The sequence below is a fragment of the Callorhinus ursinus genome, unplaced genomic scaffold (assembly GCF_003265705.2).
Source record: "Callorhinus ursinus isolate GAN/ISIS: 27379988/994484 unplaced genomic scaffold, GSC_fseal_2.0 scaffold3, whole genome shotgun sequence".
Classification (NCBI taxonomy): Eukaryota; Metazoa; Chordata; class Mammalia; order Carnivora; family Otariidae; genus Callorhinus; species Callorhinus ursinus.
The window spans coordinates 53436922-53452130 of record NW_027397065.1 but is presented as its reverse complement, the minus strand read 5'-3'; the positions used below and the strand labels follow the sequence as shown (position 1 = coordinate 53452130).

Genomic DNA, 15209 nt, shown 5'->3' with positions numbered 1-15209 from the left:
CTCGGGGAGGAGAAGGGACACATGCAAAATGCCCCTCTCCGTGCCCACTTATTTTACTGTAATCCTCCCTACACCGACGCCTCTCTTCCCACCCTCTCTACCACCCTTAGCCTCTTAACTTGTCAAACACACACCTTCCTTACTTGGCTCGAGTCATCCTCCTCCCCTTCTTGCCAGAAGGTTCCAGCGGGTGGAAGATGAGAGGGAGCGGACAGCGCCCGGCATACGCATCTTGTTTTTCTTCTTGGTGCTGTCGCTAATAGTCACTGAAAATCCTTTATTAGAGGTGTGGTTAGTAGAACGTTTGTCAGGAATGCGAATGTTAATTTACTTTCTAGGATACGTTTTTTAACCTAAGAGCCTAACCAATTCTCACACAATTCACTTCTGAGTGGAAACCTTCACTCGGCGCCTGACGGCGCGGCGCCGGCCTGGAGGGGGCAGTGGCGGCCGCGGAGTGGGCCCCGCCGGCGGGTGCGGGCGGCTCGGTCATCGCTTGCTCTCGCCTGGCGCGCGGCTCTCGGCCGTGGATTAGCGCAGCTGGGGACGTGGGAGGCCGCGGGTCCCGCCCCCGGCCGGCGGCGGCGGCGGCGGCCCAGCGCGGCAGTCGGCGCTGCGAGCCGAGCGGCGCGGAGGGCGCGACCGGCGGGCCGGGGCGCGGGGCTGCGCGCTGTCTTGTGGGCTCCTTCTGCGAGCCGGGGCGCGGGCGACACCGCGGACCCCTCGGGCGGGCCCCGGGCTCGCGGCATAGGGAGTCGGGGACCGCCCGCCGGGGAGCCGGGACCATGGCGCTACGCGCCCGGGCGCTGTACGACTTTAGGTCGGAGAACCCGGGCGAGATCTCGCTGCGGGAGCACGAGGTGCTGAGCCTGTGCAGCGAACAGGACATCGAGGGCTGGCTCGAAGGGGTCAACAGCCGCGGCGACCGTGGCCTCTTCCCGGCCTCGTACGTGCAGGTGATTCGCGCCCCCGAGTCCGGCCCGGCGGGCGATTGCGGCCCGGGAGCCCCGGCTCGCTACGCCAATGTCCCGCCTGGCGGCTTCGAGCCCCTTCCCGCCGCGCCGCCTGCCTCCTTCAAGCCGCCGCCCGACGCCTTCCAGCCCTTGCTGCAACCGCAGCAGGCGCCTCCGCCGAGCACCTTCCAGCCGCCGGCCGCGGGCTTCCCGTACGGCGGAGGCGCCCTGCAGCCCTCGCCTCAGCAGCTCTACGGCGGCGGCTACCAGGCCAGCCAGGGCAGCGACGATGACTGGGACGACGAGTGGGACGACAGCTCCACGGTGGCCGATGAGCCGGGCGCGCTGGGCAGCGGCGCGTACCCGGACCTCGACGGCTCATCGTCCGCGGGCGGCGCGGCCGGCCGCTACCGTCTGTCCACGCGCTCCGACCTGTCGCTGGGCTCCCGCGGCGGCTCGGCGCCCGCGCAGCACCACCCGTCGGGGGCCAAGAGCTCGGCCACCGTAAGCCGCAACCTCAACCGCTTCTCCACCTTCGTCAAATCGGGCGGCGAGGCCTTCGTGCTGGGTGAAGCGTCTGGCTTCGTGAAGGATGGGGACAAGCTGTGCGTGGTGCTGGGGCCCTATGGCCCCGAATGGCAGGAGAACCCTTACCCCTTCCAGTGCACCATCGACGATCCCACCAAACAGACCAAGTTCAAGGGCATGAAGAGCTATATCTCCTACAAGCTGGTCCCCACGCACACGCAGGTGCCGGTACACCGGCGCTACAAGCACTTCGACTGGCTGTACGCGCGCCTGGCCGAGAAGTTCCCCGTCATCTCGGTGCCCCACCTGCCCGAGAAACAGGCCACTGGCCGCTTCGAGGAGGACTTCATCTCCAAACGCAGGAAGGGCCTGATCTGGTGGATGAACCACATGGCCAGCCACCCGGTGCTGGCGCAGTGCGACGTCTTCCAGCACTTCCTGACCTGCCCCAGCAGCACGGACGAGAAGGCCTGGAAACAGGGCAAGAGGAAGGCCGAGAAAGATGAGATGGTGGGCGCCAACTTCTTCCTGACCCTGAGCACACCCCCCGCCGCCGCCCTCGACCTGCAGGAGGTGGAGAGCAAGATCGATGGCTTCAAGTGCTTCACCAAGAAGATGGACGACAGCGCGCTGCAGCTCAACCACACGGCCAATGAGTTCGCGCGCAAGCAGGTGACGGGCTTCAAGAAGGAGTATCAGAAGGTGGGCCAGTCCTTCCGCGGCCTCAGCCAGGCCTTTGAGCTGGACCAGCAGGCCTTCTCGGCCGGCCTGAACCAGGCCATCGCCTTCACCGGAGATGCCTACGACGCCATTGGCGAGCTCTTTGCCGAGCAGCCCAGGCAGGACCTGGACCCCGTCATGGACCTGTTAGCGCTGTATCAGGGGCACCTGGCCAACTTCCCCGACATCATTCACGTTCAGAAAGGTAAAGCCTGGCCATTACAGCACATGGTCCGGAATATGTTGTTGAGGCAGAAAGGGATGATTTGGACAGAAATACCATAATCTGTTTCAGACTAGTGCCCGAGAGGTTGGGAATCAAGCAGGGATGTGGACAGCTGGCCTGTTTTTCCTAGTGTATGATGGATTGCGGGCCGGTAGCTGCCTCCGTAAAGTATTTCCAGACAGGGAGTGGGTACTATTCAGAGAAAGTTCTGAGAGTACTTCTTATGACAGTGCTATCATTTTAGAGTTTGAATAGTTGGGTAATGAGCTTCTGGGATCTGTAATCTTGTGCCTAGGGTAGAATTAGAAGAGGACCCAAACTCTGTTAGGCATCTATTTGAACACTGTAGGGTCACTTAGTGATGGGTTTAAGGAAGCACGGAAATAATGGGGAAGGACGGATATCTGCAAATAAAGGTTGGATATCTGCAAGTAAAGGTAAGTCCGCTTCTACCTTCCACACCTCTCAATCCCTGGTTTGGTAGAGGAATTAGAATCAATTCTCTGAGGTTCTAGCCAGGGCAATTTAAGAGTGTCCTGCATAGACTTCTTGCTTTCAACCTTTGTAGAATGAGGTAAAAGGCTCACTCTAATTTCAAGAAGTTTTAAGAAAAATCTCTTTAATCTCAGTCATTTTGAGTTTGGAGTCTATTAACCCACTGAATTTAAAGAGTATTATTTAGGAAAATGATGTAGGGAAACTACAAAGAATGCACAAAATCTGAGTATTATGTCTGAGGGCAGTGCTTCTGGTATTCCAGTAGTTAGCTGCCCAACTGTCAGCTTGTTTCATTATTAGTTGTTAGTGTCCCTTTTGTTAAAGCACTAAAATTTGCAGATTTTTTTTTCTTAGAAAATAAATTAGAGCAGTAAAGCCTGGAGTGAGAGGATGGGGAGGCGTTGGACTTTAGGGAGGTGGTCTTGCCTGTGAATGTCTCCTGTTCAGTGGGGGGGGGGGGGGGGGAGTTACCTAATCTAACCTCTGTGATGGTGGAAACCTCTTTGAGTCATGAGGTTTGGCCTTCAATAAGGAGGTGCTCACTGCCTTTCTAGGTGGGCCAGTGCAATTATGAACAACCCTGAACTTCTGACATAGTTTTCCTTGCACTGAACTAAAATTTGCCTCTCTCCTTTGTTCTCTTCCCTGGAACCACACACAGTAAGTCTATTCCTCGTCCACACGTGAGCCCTTTACACTTTGGGAGATAGCAGTCTTGCTTCCTTCCCTTCCCTCTGCTGCTTTCCTCCCCCTTTCAAGTGTGTGACTAGTCTTCTTACTCCCCAAAGGGGGGCTCCTTCCAAAGCCTTGAATGTGGTGTTGGCCCTGCTAAAATGCAGTATCCTGAAGCATCTGCAGTACTAATTTTGGTAGAAAATAGTAACTTTCTTGGCAATTCACATTTTGTAAATGCAGCCTGAGATTCAATAGCTGTTTGAGCAACCATACTGAACCCGCATCTACATTCCTCATGTCTTTTTGTGTGTAAATTGCCGTGACTCCTTGACTTTTTGGCTGGTGCCAGTGGGACTGACTCTTTGAGCTTTTAATGCAGGACCTTATATTTAAATGCCGTTGTGTTATATCAACCTGGAACCATGCTGCCTTTTTACGGATTTTGTGAGTTTATGCAAATGGTTGGTAAAAGTTGAAAGGGTGGAGACAAGTACAGACATCTGCAGGCAGAGAGAGACCAGTGACTGGCTACTACAGGGTTGCATCAGTTCATTCACTGACTTTACTGTCACTAGACCACACACAGCTTTGTCAAGTGTCCTGCCATTGGAACTATTTATTAGAAAAGGTATGGTGTTTGTTCTAAGGTCGATTTTGAGTTTACAGCAGTAGTTTTTGTAGTTTATTAAACTGTGTAGTTTGCTTATTTTTTTTTTAAATCCTAGAACTAAAATTGTATTCAGTTTCTTGGGATTTGAAAAACTTAATTAAAACCAGTACCATTTTATGTTGTTTAAACAAATTCAAGGGCCCTAAACATAATCTTTAGGAAGTTCAGAAAGAAAATCAGTTAATATTAAGTATAGTTTGTTTCTGCTGTAGCCTTGGTATATAATGTACAGGGAGTGAGTGTCCCTAGATAACATGTCTTTAGAATGTACTTGCTGTTTAAAGCTATAGTGTGCAGTGCATAACGCTAAAAGGATTTGCTTGCAACCAGTTTTTATCAAGGATGCTAGTGTTGGTGATTTTTAGGAATACAGATGAGACAAATTTCATAAGTTATGCTAAAGCTTTTTGAACATGTTCTGAATATTCAGAACTTGTGGTTGTGAAGAGCAGCTCCCTGCCCTGCCCCCCTAACTTAACCACACAGTTGCTATTGGAATGAATCTTTTTTAGTCTGAGCACTTGGGGATTTTGTTGACAGGTTGTTTTTTTCCTCTAAGGTCTCAAAGTGTAATCACATGAAAGATTTTACTTTGACTTTTGAGAGGAGAACAAAAAGAAGAAAAAAATAAAAAAAATCTTTAGGCAGCTTAAGCTATCTTTTAAGTATTTGGTTCAAAGTTTACATTTCAATTTAGGGAGAAATTTAAAAATTCAAAATAATTATTTCAACTCTTAAGTTCTCATTGTTTACAGGAAGAGAAAAAACAGTTTTAGCGCTTCTACGTTTGACGTGTTCTAATCAGATGTTAGGTCCGCATTCAGATGAGACAGAAATGATTAGAATGTGCTTTTCAGTGACTAACACAGTTAAGAAGGGGAGTTAATTAAGTTTTTTCCCCCCTTAATTCCTAGGAACATTAGTCTCCTCTGAGCTTTTTTCTTATCCGGGAGACTGCTGTGGTCAGCTTTTCCAGTGTTCTAAACCTGTGCTGTTCGGTGCTGGGTCTGTGAGCCACATCTGACTGTTTAAATATAAGTTAGTTAAAATAAAATAATATAATTCAGTTCCTTAATCACACTAGCTGTATTTCATGTGCTTTGTAGCTAGTGGCTACCACATTGGACAACAGATACAGAACAGACCATTTCATCACTGCTGAGGGTTCTATGGGATAGTGCTGTGCTATCACAGTCTGTCAATCCTTTCAGATTTCTCCAGCAGTTGATAATCTTTGCACATACTCTCTAGATAGTCTTCTTTTCACTTGGTCATCTCATGGCATCCCCTCCTTTCTACATGGGCTTAAGTGATAAAAACCGGGAGGGGAAGCATGCCCTGCCAGACCCCTCTCTACAGAACATCCCAGGCACTCAACCAGTGAGTAATATTTCTGCGGTGTGAGGATGTTCATCTGCTTTGCATCCTGCCTTCATTGTTCATTCAGAAAATACAACTGGTTTCAGAATGGACATCTGAAACTGGTGAGGAACCAGCTCCAGAACGAGCGTGGAAAACTTAAATGCCCTTAAATGTGGTCGACTGACATTTTTCTGACTATATTTAGTACTAAAACCATTGCTTAAACTTAATAATGGTTTTAGTGTAAGTACTTTCTGCAGAAGCAAAGAAAGCCATATGGTTTCTTTTTTTTTTTTTAAAGATTTTTTATTTATTTACTTGAGAGAGAGAGAGAATGAGAGATAGAGAGCACGAGAGGGAAGAGAGTCAGAGGGAGAAGCAGACTCCCTGCTGAGCAGGGAGCCCGATGTGGGACTCGATCCCGGGACTCCAGGATCATGACCTGAGCCGAAGGCAGTCGCTTAACCAACTGAGCCACCCAGGCGCCCAAGCCATATGGTTTCTTTAGCGAAAAGAGAATTCTAGAATTCTAATTTTTTTCATCAACTCATGGAGTCTAGATAAACAGACCTATTTTGGTTAATGGAGTTGAGTGTAGGAAGAAGGCAGTTTGCTGTAGTCTGAAGTATAGTAGATGGGAATTCAGAAGCTGTTTGAATTTTATTCATACTTTGCTCTGTCTTAACAGGAGTCCCTTAAATTCTTTGTTCACAGGCGGCTCACTGATTCCTGACTAGTCACATGTCTGTCACTGCCGAGCTTTGTAACTCTGTGGTCTGATTTTCTTTTTTTGAAATGGTAGCATTTTATCTCCTCCCATTTATCATCCTTGCCTGGGGTATGCCTTTAGAATGCTGATGTTGGCCAGTTTGGCGTAGTACATAGAATTGATTTCACTATCAGTTTCTTAGCTTACTCGGTTCTGTTTCCAAAGGTATGATTAATCTCTAATATTTAATAAAGCTTAATCTGGATGGCAGTGAGTTGTGGTTTAAAAGCATTAAGCTAATTTCCTGGGGGATATCGTGAAAGAGAAAGACTGTAAATGTGGGGTGATGAGAAATGTTGGTTTCATCTTTATTTAGGAATGTGGACTGGATAGCAGGAGGGAGTCACTTAAAAGGAAATTTCTTTATTCCTGAGAAAAGGTACAAGGTACAGGAAAAGTGATTTGTTGATAAAATGTAGTGTGAGTCTATGAAGCAGGGTGGCAGAACTAGGTAAACAGACAGGCAGTCCTGTTTTCTGTACTCCTAAATTAAATATGCAGGGTGTCCACATTGCCTTCGGTAAACGTTCCAGATGGAGCCTTCTTTTCAACAAAACACAGCCCTGGGACCTCACGAATGGTACACCAGTCGTGGGCTTGTCAGTTCTCCGGGGTAGAGTTTCACCATTGTGCTTCCTTTTACCACATGCAGGGTCCGTCTTATGTCCCTCAGACATTAATTAAAGCTAGCTAGAGTCCTGACAGGGCCCCTAAGGTAAGACGGGGCCACAGTTAGCCCTTCCCTGTCTGCTCCGCATTCTTCTATGACTAAAAATAGACCTGAGACGGTGGTGTCATGAATACAGAGAAAAGGTCTAATAAGTGGGCTGTTTACAAACTCATCCTTATTTTGAAACTTCTGGGCTAGAAATTGAGGTTGTTCATTTTTTGTTTTGTTTTGTTTTAGCTCCATTTTAGTTGAATCCATTTCTCCTTTCCCCTACTTCCACCTCCAGCTGTTTTTTAAGGAGACTTCAGTTCTAGCTGTAACCTTTGTCCCTATCTGTATTTTCTTAATGAAAAGGAGGTTACCTTTGGGGCTTTTGAAAGAGATGACTGAGTTCTTTTGGTAAAATGTCAATGTGACCAGCCACAGACAGTCTTGATCATGAAGCTAGGTGGGGATACTGCTTATATCACCCTGTCATTGGTTTCTCAGACTTCTTTTTTGAGCTAGGAATCCTTCTGGAAATCACACTGGGGAATCATAGCCTGTTAGACTGATCACAGTAGAATCAAAAGGAGGCAGGTACCTCCACTTCCACTCATGTTTTTAGATAACTCTTGGGCTCAGTTGGATTTCCCTCTTTATTGGGAAATGTTATCCCACAGGTTCCTATCTGGTCATCTTAGGATTTCCAAACAGGAAGGCAGAACCCAAACAAAGAAGAAGTTCTTTGTGAGAAGGTATCAATTCTCTTATAAACATGACAATTCCTTTAAATTATGTTCTTTTTCTTCAGGCTAAATAAAAAGGTACTGCTTTATTGTTTCAAAGTGTTTTAAAATCAAAGTTTAATATGAAGTTCGATTTAATTTGCCATGTATTTATGAAACTTTGTGATACCACAGACTAAATGATTATCACAAGTAAAATGGCACAGTAATGCTTAGCTCTTGTTTGGAGAGACTGTACTCAGAGGACCTGTCCCATCTGTTGCCCTTCACTTAGCACAGGCTAGATGCCCATGTGGAGGGGGATCGGCAGGACTCTGGTCCTCACTGAGTTCTTGGACTCGTGGCAGAGAAGCCAGGTGCCAGGTCGCTGAGAGCCCTCCCAGGGCGACGCAGAAGAGATGGGGCTGGCCTGGGTCTGTCAAGGGAGCTTAGCCCCACAAACAAAGGGGGTTCATGGTAAACCAAGGGCCCCATGTTCAGAGTCTTCCTCACTGTGGGCCACTCTGGAATCTGGGGACCACTGTGGGGCTGTGAGAGGAGCTTTGGGCAAGTTAAGTTATTTTAGCCTTGGCAAGTCTCAGGTTCCTTATTGGTAAAGTGGGCACGCTTCCTCAGAAGGTCACATTGAGGATTAAATCTTGTGGTTCTCAGTAGTTACTCACTAAATGATTGATTTTGAAAAGTAGAAAGATACTTTGAAAACAGGAAGCACTCTTCTTTAAAAGACAATTCCAGTAATCTAATCTTCCATCCTGGTAGCCTACTGCCACCAGAAGTGCAGGCAAAAGTATAAAAACCCAATAAGTCATTGGTTGGCATAGCAGTTAAATATTGTATTTTAACACGGCTGGTGTGTACTGCACACCAGAAGTATGGTAGCAGAAATAAATGCCAGTGTTATTTAGAGTCACTGGTGTGTTGTTCACATTAAGGGTTTGTCAGCCAGCTGTTCCTTTCCTCTAAATTACTTGTATCCTTGCACAAATCACTTTGACATTTCTGAGCTTCAGTACCCTCATCTGTAAATATGAGATTCATGATCTCCTAGGTATCATTTGTTGATTGACTTTAAAAAAAAAAAGCAACATCCATACACTGAAAATAAAATAGGAAAGTATACGGTGAACATTTAGATATCGTTTCAGGCTGGTTTCAATAGCATGCTCTCTACTTGTGTGATTTTGTAATCTGGGAGCATGAACATCCTTTATCAGTTGATATGGGCACCTGGCAAGTTGATGTGAAAGAAAATTCATGAACTTTTGGTTCAGATCAGCAAACATGCATTGAGGGCTGACCCCACCAGGTGCTGTGCGCGTCAAAGTGATGACAGTTCTCTGCCTTCTGCCGCTGGTGAGTGCTCCCTGGTGTCCGGAAGCTGAGGTGCACTGGACAGCTGGAGGAGTCCCCTCTGAGCCGAAGGAGGGCTGTCACCAGTAGAGCCCCCAGAAAGAGACATTGCGATAGGCTTTCCCTCCCACAAAGTGTGCTTCACTTTGAACTCTAAATACTGTCTCCTCTCCAAAAGTAGAAACAGTCATGTATTGTTAATCTTGTATTTGTAGCTTGATTAAACTTGAGTGTGAATGAGTGTTAACTTCACTTGTCATTTTTACTCCTTTTCTTAGACTTTTTTTTTTTTATCTCACTGTAATTGGACTTTTCTGATAAGGAAATTCTTTGTATTATTTGACAGGGAGGGAGACAGCAGTTAGGGAGGAGAGCCAAGATCATTAGATTTATTCAGTGGATCCTCTGAGAGAGAAATCTGATTTTATTCAACAAATATGTAAGTGCCCATTACAGATCGGGCACTATTAAAGATGCTCGGGTTGCATCAGTGGTCAAAACAAAGATCACCGCCCTCGTGGAGCTTACATTCGAGCGGGGCGGAGACGCAAAGGAAAACACAATGAGTACATTATCATGTATGTGATAGGGGAAAACATAAATGTGGAGCAGGACAAGTGGGCATGGGGAGGCAGAATGAAGTAGGAAAAGGGATGATTGACGTAGGTCTCATGAAGAAGGTGAGATTTAAGTGGAAGCGTGGAGGAGGTGAGGGAGTTAGTCAAACCGATGTCTGCGGGGAGAGCCTTTCAGGCAGAGGAGAGAGCGAGAGCAGAGGTGCTACGGTGGGTGTGTGCTGCCAGGCAGTGGAAGGCCAGGTGATTGGAGCTAAGAGGATCTGGGTAGGAGATGAGGTCTTGAAAGGTCCAATTAGTAGGGCTTTGTAGGTCATTGTCAGGACCTAGAGTAAAAGTCCTAGTGAGATGGGAGCCATCACAAGCTTTTGAGCCAAGGAATGACATCTATCTGGACCTTTGAACAGACTTACTCCAGTTGCTCTGTTGACAATAGAATGGAGAGGAGGTAGGGTCCCAAAGGTAGGAGCAGAGAGCCAGTAGGAAACTACCCCAATAATCCAGGTGAGAGACCATGCACGTGTGGACTAGAGTGGGAACAATGGAGATGGCGAGGAGGGAATCCCAGTCTGGATATATTTTAAAGGTAGAATTGTCAGGTTTTCCGAGGGAATCAGATGGGGCACACGAGAGGAAGAGGAGTCATCAAGGGGAACTCTGCAGTTTTTGGTTTGACCAACAATACAAATGGAGTCTCCATCCACTGAAATGAGGAAGGCTGTGAGTGGAAGAGAGGTGGGAATGGGAATCAGGACTTGAGTTTCTTCCTTTTAGATTGATGGCCTCCTACATTCTGTTGACATCTCCCCACCCAACCCATACACAGACAGTCAAGCCTTAGATCTAGTTCCCTCCTCAGAGTTTTCTACTTGGAGCCCTGTCCTTTCCAAGTAGTCCTGGCTGGTAGAATGCTCACTGGTGTGCCAAACAGTGTACATTGTTCGGTTGTGGGGGAGTGTGTGGGGGTCATGTTTTTATGTTCCTCTAATATGTAGCTCCACTATTTTGTATTTGCATAGTTAATGCTTAAGGAATGCTTGTTGAATGAGAAAAGTAGGCACTCAATGGAGTACTTCTTGATTTTGAAATAGATGTCTTCTACTGTAGAATGTGTTTTTCTATTCCTATGATGATGGATACCAGAGTTTATAAAAGAGTATAGGCAATAAAGATAGGATCTGGATATATTTTATAGGTGAAGTCATTAATTAATGTGAAAGTGATTTAAAAGTCTTAAACTTACATATCTATGAAGTAACTTTACAAAACTTATTGGGGAGAAGGGAGGAAATTTAAAAGTGTTTTACTTTATGTGCCAGAAAAATTAATGTTATGTACCTCATGATTTCACTTTATATTGATTCTTGATGTTGAAACTTGCATATATATATATATACTTTTTTCCTCTTTGGTAAGCTTTCATGGTAATTTTTTATTGGAGTCCCTTTTGCTGAATTCCAAGCACAAGATCTAGAGAGAGTACATTTCACCTTCTTGAATGACTTGGATACACAAAGCACTGAGCTTAGGTGTTGAGCAGTAGGTGCCTGCCCTCATGGAAGGTTCAGTTCTGTAACGGAAGTAGGCTGTCTGTACAGAGAATTGGGAGATAGGAGGTCAATTTAACTTGGTGCCTCTGGTAAGAGTGTGTGGGAGTCCAGAGGATGGAGAGTCACTGTCAACTGTGTTAGGGGCTTGGGTGGGTAGCATTTGTTTTTTTGCCTCTGAAAGATGGTCGTATTTTGACTTTTCAGAGGAAAATAGAAAGTGCATTTTTTTTTTTAAAGATTTTATTTATTTGACAGAGAAAGAGACAGTGAGAGAGGGAACACAAGCAGGGGGAGTGGGAGTGGGAGAAGCAGGCCTCCCGCAGAGCAGGGAGCCCAATATGGGGCTTGATCCCAGGACCCTGGGATCATGACCCGAGCCGAAGACAGACGCCCAACAACTGAGCTACCCAGGCACCCCAGAAAGTGCGTTCTTGATCTTGGAAATGTTTTAGGATGAGCGTATAATAGCTGATACACTGCATGCCCCGTGCTCAGGTCAGTGACACCGGCTGACAGGTGAGTAGCTGTCTCCATACAGTGTGGTACATGCAGTCATGGGCATGTGCCATGGTGTGAAATAGGCCAGAGTGGGGAGAGGAGAGAGTTCAGGGGTGGCTTCTCCCAGTCTTACTCTGAGAAGACTTATGAAAAAAAATTGGAAGTTTGCCTAGCAGGCAGAATGGGGGAAAGCATTCTGGGCAGAGGGAATCAATCATGTATAAAAATCAGGGATTAAATTCTGGGTGCTTCTCTGATTCAGCTCTCAAGTGGTTACAGCTGTAAATTGGGCCACCCCCCTCTATCTAATCAGAATGTTAGAGACATGTGGCCTATACGTTGGTGTTCTTGAAAGAGCTGCTCACGGGATTTTGATGTGCCACTGGGTTTACAGCTGCTGCTGCAGGGGATGGAGGGCAGCATCATGGAAGATCAAACAGGGTATTGACATGCTCAGACCTGCACTTTAGATGGACAGGTCCTAGTGGCAGGTGTAAAGGGAGGCTCAGGGTGAGGTGAGATAGGAGGCTGTTGCAGTGATTCAGGCAAGACATGAAATCCTAAACAGGCGGTGTCTGTGGGGTTGGGGAGGAGGAAGACAGAAGGGGTATTTGCCTAGAGGAGTGAGGTAAGGGACAGGGAGGAGAATAAAATGACCAGCGAACTAGAGACTGGAGTTACCAACAGAGATACTGGGAGATAGAGCAGAGGTCTGCAGGCCAGACCCACCCACGTGCCTGTTTACAGCACTTGAGCTAAGAGTGGCTTTTACATTTCTGAATTATTACATTTTTCCTGGGTATAAAAGCCTCGGTTTTGCCTTGACACGCAAACTTCAAATATTTACTATCTGAGCCATAAGGAAAATGTTTGTTTACCCTTGACTTTGAGGGCAGGCAGGTTTGGGAGCTGGAGTATGTGATGGCCATTGCTCCGCTTGAGAGTCCTTACCGTGTGGCAGCTACATACACTGTGTCCGATTCCACTTAGGAGCGGGCATGAAGACGTGCCGTCTACGGCCAGGGGGCGTGCAGTTCCCGCCAGCTTCACTGTGTAACCCGTTGCATTTTCCTTGTGTATAACGTGGAGTCATCATTTTGCATGCCAGATACTTTGCAGCATTAAGTATTAGCTATTGTATTAGGTCCCTGGGGCTGCTGTAACAAATCACCACAAGCTGGGTGGCTTAAAAAACCAATTTATTCTCTTATTCTGGAGGCTAGAAGTTCGAAATGAAGGTGTTGGCACAGCCACACTCTGTATAAAGCGTCTAGGGGAGATCCTTCCATGTCTCTTCCAGCCTCTGGGAGTTGCTGGCCATCCTTGCTGTTCTTGGCCTGTGGACTTGCCACTCCAGTCTCTGCCTCCATCTTCACCTAATGTTCTCCCTGTGTGCCCGACTCTTGGTCTCCTCTTCTTTTAAGGACACTAGTCATTCTGGATTTAGGGCCTATCCTAATCCAGTATGACCTCACCTAAACCAGTTGTATGTGCAAAAGCTATTTCCAACTAAGGTCACAGTCACAGGCTGTAGGTGGATGTGACTTTTCGGGGGGATACTATTCAACCCAGTACAGCTATGAACTTCCCCAAAGGAGTATTATCCCCATCGATAACCTTTGAAAACTGAGGCTCTGGGAAGTTAAGTGAATTTCAGGATTGCACAGCTAGTAAGAAGAACCAGAATTTGAGTTCATTTTTTGCCTTAACTTAAAGCCAGTGTTCGTTATGCTGCAGTAAGTAGCATGCCTGCTAGAATTTTTTTTTGTTCTGTGGACAGTGACAGCTATTGAAGGTCTGAAACTGAAGAGTGACATCTGAATCATGATAAAAATAACATATTTTGAGGGCTTACCATGTGCCAGGCATGATGCTTCATGTTTATATTCCTTATATTCATTTAAAGCTCATAGGAGATTTTGAGGTAAATACTCACATTATCCCCATTTTGCAGACAGGAGGTGAGCCACAGAAATTTAACTGCGAGCTCTTGGAAGTGTCCCTCCCTGATGTGCAGCCTGGCCCCCGGGGCCAGGGCTTCCGGAAGCTTCTTCCTGTTGGCTGAGTGCAGAGATGAGAGGGCTGCTGGAGTAGACCAGGTCATCTAGGCATGAGGGTGGCTTTGGAAAGTAAGCAGGTGAACTTGAGATACCTGCCAAGTAGAGTGGCCAGACTTGGTGAGGAGTGGCTCTCTTGAGGAGTCTGGAGTTACCTTCCAGGTTTTAAATTTGGTGACAGAAGGTAGTGATGCCAGGAAGAGAAATAGGGAGTTTAAGAGGAAGAGCAGGATTACAAGGAAAGATAAGGAACGGGGCTGAAGGGAGTCTTAGAAATCCTATTTTCTGGGCCTTTATTGTATTTAGTTATACTGACATTTTTGAAAATCACAAAAGCTACCTTTTGTCTTTAGCAAGACATCTTTAAATAAAAATGGATGTCAGCATGGGTCCTCTAAGTTTTTTTGTTTTATGACACACGTTTCAGGTCTTTTTAAAAATGACATATTTCTAAGTGCTTAGTTTTGTCTTTAGATGGTTATTTATGGTCTAGTTCAAGGAAGTCCAGATGCAGCCAGAGTAAAAACTCATCACCCCGGGAAACCTGGTCCCTGCCAGTATGAGGAAGCAGGAAAACCCCAGGGTCAGAGGTGTTCTTAAGTTTGAAACAGCTGATTTAGGAATTGTCCCCAGAGTTTAGTGCTCATAAAGTGCTGTGAAGTACTAGTTGTCAACCGAAGAAAGAGACCGAGCTGAAATAAAAACAAAAGCATTTATTTGGGGTCTCAGGATTACAATTCTATGAACACAGATTTGGGCAGCAGCCCAAATAGTGCCTCCCAGGGAACAAAATCCAGGGTTTTTAAATCAAAAGGGCATGGTTGTATATGTTGCATACAAAGAATTTCGTTGGGTTTTGATGGCAGAAAACCAAAGGCTGGGCTGAATATAGTTGGTTCCTAAGACTGTCACCCAGCACAGTCTCACTGTGGCAAGCTGCAGGGGTTTGGGCTGAGTCCTTGGAACACTTGTCTCTTGGCCCAGTTCACAAGTTCTTGGCCTCACGCAGTGAGGACGTGAGGACATACAGAAGGCCCATCTCCTTCATGGCCTCCCAACTGCACCTTTAAAACCCCTTGACATAAGTGACCCTCTTTCATTAACACAGTCATTGACATAAGTGACCCTATTTCATTAACACAGTCATAGTGGACACAATGGGTGGCAGCAAGGATGATGATAAATGCTGTGCTGCTCACCAGTTACTCCCCCTCCCCCCCATAGCTTATAACACCGGGGTTTACAATTATTCTAAAGTTAAAAACAAGACGTTATTTGGGAAAAATACTTGAAAGCAAGAGATCCATTCTTTGAAAATACTCTTCTGAGTACAGTGTTACCTGAGGTGCTGTCAGAAGCACTCATACAGTCCAGGACCTG

The 15209-nt window shown here is 46.5% G+C and overlaps 1 protein-coding gene and 1 long non-coding RNA gene across 5 annotated transcripts in view; one reads left to right on the top strand and one right to left on the bottom strand.

Moving 5' to 3' along the window:
- LOC141371447 (uncharacterized) overlaps positions 1-456 on the bottom strand; it is a 60827-nt gene extending 60371 nt beyond the window's left edge. The window contains exon 1 of the long non-coding RNA XR_012376404.1: positions 135-456. This is a non-coding gene — a long non-coding RNA (uncharacterized lncRNA). The remainder of the gene's footprint in view (positions 1-134) is intronic.
- Positions 457-601: 145 nt separating this feature from the next.
- SNX18 (sorting nexin 18) overlaps positions 602-15209 on the top strand; it is an 81301-nt gene continuing 66693 nt past the window's right edge. For all 4 annotated transcript variants that reach the window (XM_073890913.1, XM_073890915.1, XM_073890914.1 and 1 more), the window contains exon 1: positions 602-2406. In XM_073890913.1, coding sequence (XP_073747014.1) covers positions 786-2406 — 1621 coding nt within the window. In that variant the 5' untranslated portion in view covers positions 602-785. The remainder of the gene's footprint in view (positions 2407-15209) is intronic.